Source organism: Eretmochelys imbricata, chromosome 3, assembly GCF_965152235.1.
Source record: "Eretmochelys imbricata isolate rEreImb1 chromosome 3, rEreImb1.hap1, whole genome shotgun sequence".
NCBI classification, from domain to species: Eukaryota; Metazoa; Chordata; order Testudines; family Cheloniidae; genus Eretmochelys; species Eretmochelys imbricata.
Genome location: NC_135574.1, coordinates 166,200,565 through 166,208,297, shown reverse-complemented (window position 1 = coordinate 166,208,297; position 7,733 = coordinate 166,200,565). Strand labels below are relative to the sequence as shown.

The following is a 7,733-nucleotide window of genomic DNA, read 5'->3' as shown; positions in this document are numbered from 1 at the left end:
GACTCCGGCATTGTCTGAGATTGAACCGGGTGATGCAGACAGGGATCTAGCCAGAGTGACAGCCCTAGGCGCGATATGCCGAGGGATCTAGCCAGGTCCAGGTCACTTTGGGAACCCCAGGGGTAATATGGGGAGAGGGATCTAGGTAGATTGCTATTGTCACCCTTGTGTGACGCCTGCAGGAGTTTTACAGAGAGGTGTCTCTCCAGATTGCTATTTTCCTTTTGTCTGTCAGTCTTAGTTGATACGGAAAGGGATCTAGCCATGTTGTTATCCTCTCGTGTGCCAGCCTTAGGTGATGCAGTGAGCTGAATGCTTTGCATAAACTCTGCTCCTCTTCTTCTGCTAACATGCTTTCTCTTTCCCCCTCTTTCTCACCCTCTGCTGGTTTTAGATTCAGCCCACAAGAGAACAAACCCAGCAGCACTCACGCTGGCTAATTTTAGCTAATAACCACTCTGCCTAGTTGCTGTGGCAGCAAGTGAGAGATGGATAAGGCTTCCTTGTTGTGGCATTGAACTGTATACATACGTCCTACTTGGACTACTCTCGCAATTCAAACCCATCATGACAGGCTCTACTTCCAATGCCCACCACTGCCCCCATCCCAAGGGAGCCAAAGGGGGCCGGTCAAGGAGCACTCATGCACGGCCTGTCAGCACAGCCAACAACGGGGGCTCAGAAGAAGAAGACAAAGATGGAGGGGTGCTTTTCCTCGTCAATAAAAGTGGCTTCCCAATCGACGGGCAGACCTGGGAGAGGATGTGGGTGCATGTGGCAAAGGTGCACCCTGCAGGCAGAGAGATGGTGGAGACAATAAGGAATGCTGCATACCTGGCTAAAGTAAGTGGTTCTAGGCCTTGGCAGAACCCTGAGATCTCAAGAAACTTAGTACAGCAGTTGCTTTCCTCTGTCTCATGAAGTGTATGTGTACGTTATAGCTGTTATTTGCACTTAAGCTATAGTTAAAGATGCCTAAGTGTTTCCATTCTCAGCACCTGTTTTGCATCATGAATAATTTCTTGAAAACATCACCTATGGGTTTCTAGGCTTGATTTCTGCCAATATATGTATATGTTTGCAACTATTTGTTGACAGCTCTAACGCTGCACTGGCAATGCAAGTCTTCAATGCCGCAAAGTTTTTCTTGTTTTTAACAGTGAGATAACTATTGCATGTTAGTTATCTCAGTATAAAATCCTAATAGAGATAAAGCACCATATTCTATTATTTTTATTGCTTCAGCACCTAGGAGCCCCAGGCATGGACCCCATTCTTCCAGGTGGGGTACATAAACAGATCAAAAAGATGGTCCCTTCCCCAAAGAGTTAATACTTAGTTTGTAAGAAAAAAGACAACAGATATACTTCCCCATCAGTTTGTCTGTATCCAAGGAAACAGATGATGTTGGTCAGTATGATAGGCTGTGGTCTCTGCACATCAGCAGCCTAACTTGTCAAGTTTTTTTGGTAGGCATCACAGCAAAGGCGAGCTTTGAGGAAGGATTTGAAGGTGGATAATGAGGTGGCTTTGCAGATGTGTACAGGGAACGCCTCCCAAGTGTGGGGTTTAAATGGGACCCTCTAAGGGTTAACTTGGTGAAAACTCTGCTGGAAAGAACACCAGCTTCTGAAGCCTGTGGGCCTGACGGTATACCTGGGTGGAAATGGGAGAAAGCACAAAGGTGTTTATTTGAAAATTTAACAAGAGGGCAATGGTGACTGGCCTCATGGGCCCGGGTGGAAGTGGGAGGAGACCTTACAGTTCTGAATGACAGATAATAGGTAGGGTGGGGCTAGGTCGTGAAAGATTTTGAAAGGGAAGACAAATCGCTTATATTTGATGTGATAGACAAGAGGGAGCAAATGGAGGGATGCCAACAGATGGGTAATGTGACCAAAGCGATAGGCTAGAGAAATGATCTTTGCAGCAATGCTCTGAATGGATCTGAGTGGGACATTTGTGGAGGCCAGGGAAAAGGATGGTGTAGTAATCAAGATACGAGATAACAAGAGCTTGGATGAGAGTTTTGCTGTGTGAAAAGACAAGAAAGGTCTTATTTTGCTGATGTTCTGCTGAAAGAATCTGCAAGATTTAGACGTGGACCTCTGTTTAGGTCCTCACATCCGGGCTGAGTTGCACTATAGAGTTTACCGTGAGGTAGCTGGTAGGCAAGGTTGGTGCTATACCCTCCACCTGTGGTTGACCTTGCAGTAAAACTAAAATGCCTTGTCTCCACTAGGGTTTTAGCTAGTGCACTCTAGTTAATCCATGGTAAAAACACACTTTTTTTTTTTTAGCGGTCTAGACCAAACCTAATTTGAAAATTAGCAGGTTAACAACCCTCACTGAGAAGTGCCCTGGAGTGTTCCGGTGAATATTCGTTTTGATTTGGCAGTTAGGAGAGCATGAAAACCGCCCTTCGCGCATGGACAGTGCACTCGGAACACCCCTAACACTTGAAAAGCAACGTTCAGATGGAACTGCAGCTGCGCTGTGCACAAATGTACCATTCACTCAGCTGCATAGTGACCATGTTCCAGATTGAATGAGGAAGAGCTCTTAAGGGGTCCTGCCTCAGCCAAAGCAATCTTAAACCTTGACTTTACAACCGTGCTGTGGACTTTCCTGGCCTTTGAGTTCTTTATTTATGCTCTATCCCTGTCTTTTACCCTGTGTCTGTCTTCTCTGTTTAGAATGTAAGCTCATTAGGGCAGGGGCTGCCACGTACTCTGTGCAGTGCCTTGTACTGTGGGGCCCCATTCTTGGTTGGTGCCTAAGCACTATAGTAATAAACAGGAATAATAATAATTGCACAAGCTTGACATTCTCTTAATAAAGAGGGTGAAATCCTGGCCCCATTGCGTTCAATAGCAAATTTCCCACAGACTTCAGTGGGGCCAGGATTTCACCTAGAATGTGTGTTTATGAGACTTTGGCAAAGTTTAGGTCGGGGACTGGACTTCACAGCTGGAGCCCATCTCTTCCCCCCCCGCCCCTTATATCTCTACTGATTTATGAATGCAAGACTGAAAAACCCTTGGTGAGGAATAGATAGTTTGCATGTAGCTTTGCATTAGCATATTAGTTTAATGAACGACTGAGCTGGGGGTAGGTGGACATAGGGCATGTAAGCCATGGTGAACAGTTTAACGTTTCTGCTGGCAACATTTCCTACTGAGACTAGCAGGTTTGTTTTGCTCTTCACACTCTGGTTGTCTCTCTGCTACTGCATTAGTAATCATACTGTATTTAACTATCTGTCTACCCTCAGAGATTATGGCTTTGATTCTCTAGTGGTGAGATCTACACTAGTGCAGATCAGGAGTTTTTACTCCTGGGAAAGAAGATTGGGATGGGCAGGGGGGAATGGTTTGATAAATGTAGTATGTGTATGAACTTCAGATGGCTAGTTATATCCCTGTTCTTTGCCTAGGTTAGTAACTAGGAGCCCTGTGCTTCTCTCTGCTCTGTGACACAGAGGTGGGCAAATTCATGGAAGGAGAAGAAGAGAAAAGGCCCAGATCCATAAGGGACTTAGGCACTGCAATGCCTAACTTTTAGGCACCGAGAAAATCACTCAAACAACTTTGGGATCCACAAAGCCTGAGTTCGGTGCCTAGGCTTCATGTAAAAGCCAATATGCTAGGTGGGGAGATGCCTGAGCTAGCCAATGAGAGATGCCAAGAAGTGGGGAGGGCTAAGCTCCACCCTTCTGACAGAGTTCAGCACGTAAGTCTGGGCTGCAGGGAGGTGCCCATCTCTGCTTGTGATTCACAACTGGGAACTCCTCTCCCGGAGTCAGGTGGCTTAGGTGCCTAAGCCGTTTCTTACAAGAATGAGTTAGGCACTTGCCTAGTGCCACACAATGGACCATTGGGATGGGGAGGAGCAGGAGGATGACCATGACCTCTTCTATAACTTTTAGCCCAGTAGTTAGGGTATTCCCCCAGGATGTGGGAGACCCCCGTTCAATTCTGCCTTCTACTTGATAAGAAGGGATTTGGACAAGGGCTCCCCGCCTCTCAGGAGGGGGCATCAATCATTGGACTGTGGGATATTGTGATGTGGGACTCTCTCTCTGTCTCTTCCGTAGAAGTTGAATAATTAGTTAGGCCAGAGATAGGGATTCTCACTCCTTAGCTGAGTGGTTAGGGCACTCACTTGAGAGGTCTGGGATTGCTATTCAAATGCCTTATCAGACAAAGAGGGAATTGAACCAGGGTCTCCCCTATCCCAGAGATGTTACCTAACCTTTGGGCTAAAGGGAGGCTGCCTCTTCCTGTCCCCAGGCATTTTGTATGGAGTTAGGTGTACTCAGTATGCCTACTGGATTGGGCCCCACAGGCAAAATAAGAGGAGGAGTGCCTATCTTCCCCCAGTTTGTGGATCGCTCTGGGACTTCGATGTAAGTAAGACTTGATGACTTGAAACACTTTATTTTTAATCTGGTTTGTGTGGGCAAAAGTGGTAGTGGTCTATAGACTGTAAGACACGCACACTTTTTCCGTTCAGAATGTAGAGGGCTAGACACGGTGTGTAGGCCTTCCTGCTTAAAGCAAGGCAGAAGTGCACATGCCCAGATGCAGAAATATAGGTGCTCAGGGAACTTCTGTAACAAAAATGTAGGGTGCTGTGTGAGTTTAGGCACCTACAGGGTTCGGCAGCCGCTGAGTGGGGTTTTTGTGGATTGCAGTGATGCCTAAATCTGGATTTAAGTTCCTCTGTGGATCTTGGCTTAAGTTTCCAGCTTTTTTCCCCTTTCCTTGAGCTTGCAGGAGTCCCTCTGTCTGAACACCGCACCGCTGTGGCACTGCATGTGGCAACCAGGAGCAGTCACTCCCCAGGATTCTTCCCCTCGGGCTCAAACACCAGAGTTATTTCCTCCAGAAAGTCAGCAGTCCTGATCACCACATCACCTCCCCTGCTTGGAGGCCGTAGAGCTCAGGTGCAGCGTGGAGAACCCATAGCAGCCCATCCCAAAGAATCCACTCATCTGGAACATCCCTTCCCCATGGAGCCTCAGGTTCTCTTGGAGTTTGAAGGCCCACACTCTGCTCTCTTTAAGGCTGTAAAGCCCTGCCCCGGTAGGAGCATGGAGCAGAAATCCTACAAGATGAACTGGCTGAATCAAGTGGAGTTCTTGAATTCTCTTCCCTACTCCTGGGAGGGCTTTACTGCAAGGGCGTGTGGCGTTGGGCCTAGCAAAGTAACTCATATGGAAGTTGGAAAGATAAGTGACTGTCACCTGAGCGTCCCTTCCCTGGGGAGGTGTTTCTCAAATGACAGTTAAGATCCACGTGAAGTGGGAAGGTTTGACTTCAGCGTGTCATGCTTCCTCTGAAGTGTTAGGTATGTCCTGGGCAGAGGTCAATGATACTGCATGTGGGCCATTGGTCTACGCTGTTACGGCAGTTCCTGGGTCCTACAGGAAGTAGCCAGGATGAGATGCTGTTAGATGAAGGGTCCATCTGCACCTGGTGGAATGAAGCACTTGTCATGCCTTCATTAATGACATGGAAATGGATCAAGCTGTCTAAACCAATGGCCAAAGTGTTTCCAGCGCAGCCTGAGAGGGGACGGCAGGAGGAGCTGACAATCACAATGTGTTGACAATCACAGTCAGCGGCAGTTGGGTTCCTAGTGTAGTTCCTGCTGCTTATTTCTTTGATTTTTCTCTCCCCCGTTAATATAATAGCATGGACCAGGTCTTGCCCTGGAATGGGATCTACTCCTGCTTAGGAGTGCAATCTTGTAAACTGTGGTACTAATGATAACACCATAGCTGCTTGGCTGCTGACACTTTACTGTGCTACTCACAGGCTCATGGAGTTTTTCTTTGCATCATGTTTTGTGCCATCTTTTAGCTGAGCCGTTGGCAATTTGTGTTAGGAAGAGATTGGATTTGGGATCTTGTGTTAATACATCAGGTACTGGTGTCTTTTCTAGCAGGTTCTGCTCTTTGTGTATCTGGCAACACTTTTCCTGGTGATAGTCTTTAGATTTAGACTCTGTTGTGGACCCTTTAGCTGACTTGAAACACTTTATTTTTAATCTGGTTTGTGTGGGCAATAGTGGTGGTGGTATATAGACTGTAAGACACGCACACTTTTTCCGTTCAGAGTGTAGAGGGCTAGACAAGGTGTGTAGGCCTTCCTGTATCTGTAGATTTCCTCTTGAGTGGAAAGGACTGAAAGGTCAGAGTTCCTTTGACGACTTCACTGTTGACCAGCATCTCTAGTTGCAATTTGAAGATAGCAAAGCACATACTGGACTTGATTCTCTCCCCTTGCTTTCCAGTCCCAAAGGGTTTGCTGCATCATACGACTTACACTTGGAATGTCTGTGATTGATGAAGCAACTGGGGAACGATCTACTTGCAGCAGAAACATTCCAAGTATACCAGCACGCGGAAGGCCACCTGATATAGCTGAACGCTGGGTAGCACTGGTGGTGCTTTCCTGCTTCTCACTGTATTTCAGTATCTTCAGAGTTGAATCCCCATTCCATGTTATGTACACACGAGCCTTGTAATAGTGTAGCGATAAAACTTGATACCTGTCAACTAGACAGCTGGATAGTTTCATGTGTTCTTTTCCTGAAAGGTCAGGCTACTACTTCCTGATCAATGGGAGAATTACCATTTCCTAGTGCTTCATTCTCCTTCCTCTATGGTGCAACAGGAGACCTTCAGGCACCTTTAAGGGGAGATGGGCCCAGTCCCACCTGTGACTAGTTAGCTGCCTCCCAGTTGATGCCAGGGGACAAATGATTGCCTGAACGCACCTGGTCCTTATAGAGGCCCACAAATGATCAGTTGGGCTGGTGAACTACAAGGAGTAGAAAATGGAGCCCTGGCTCTTGGATGGGTCCTAGGTAAATGGACTGGGGAAGAAAAGCATTGTAGTGCATAGAAAGGTTCCTATAGAAATCCCTGGGTCAGGGCACTGGCTGAGAGAGGTGAGAGAAAAGTCCCTGGGACTGTAGCCCGGGTAGGGCAGAAGAACTTCTTTATTTTGATATTTTGCCTAAGTATCTGGTTAACCAATAACTTGTGCCCGGAGGCCAGGGCCGGAAGTAGTCACTGATGTAGCACTGATCTTTCTCAAGCTGGTAAGAGAGTCCACTAGCTTACACCTTCCTTCTAAAAAGTGAATCTTAGTCTCTTTTATATTTTCAGTAACTAAAAGCTGAACCTGATTTCTATTTACATAGCTACTTGCGTGAATTTGATGAGTTCAGTTTGGATTCTGAATCATTTTAATTCCCAGTGATGGGCGATGACTTTTCCTCCCTTTCCAGACCGTTGCATTTGACTGAACTAATCATCTTAGCATTAGACTCAGAACTTCTTAGTGTGGAGCAGTAAGCAGCTCCTGAGTTTGTCTGTTGGGCTGCTGTTAGTGGGACAGATGTAAGTTACAGAAACACAAGGCTGATTTTTCTCCCTCTACCTCCCAACGCCAGATTCTCTGGAAATGAAGATCTCTCTCTCAAACCCGATGGAGTGGCCAGTTTGGAAATGCCAGCATCTTCAGGATTATCCCCGTTCCCACCCTGCCCCCATCTTCAGTTTATTATCAGCGCCTAGTACATTGTTCTGGTCCTTTAGCTAGTGCCAACTATAGTGCCTTTGCTATAGTGTCAGCTAGCCTCTGCTCTCAAAGCGTCTTGCAAACGCTAATGAATGAAGCCTACCTACAGTCGCTCTGATGGCTCCACTCTGCTGAGTA

At 46.7% G+C, this 7,733-nt stretch overlaps 1 protein-coding gene across 2 annotated transcripts in view; it reads left to right on the top strand.

Moving 5' to 3' along the window:
* Positions 1 to 567: 567 nt before the first annotated feature.
* VASH2 (vasohibin 2) overlaps positions 568 to 7,733 on the top strand; it is a 64,905-nt gene continuing 57,739 nt past the window's right edge. For both annotated transcript variants that reach the window (XM_077811954.1, XM_077811953.1), the window contains exon 1: positions 568 to 843. In XM_077811954.1, the coding sequence (XP_077668080.1) occupies positions 568 to 843 (276 nt within the window). The remainder of the gene's footprint in view (positions 844 to 7,733) is intronic.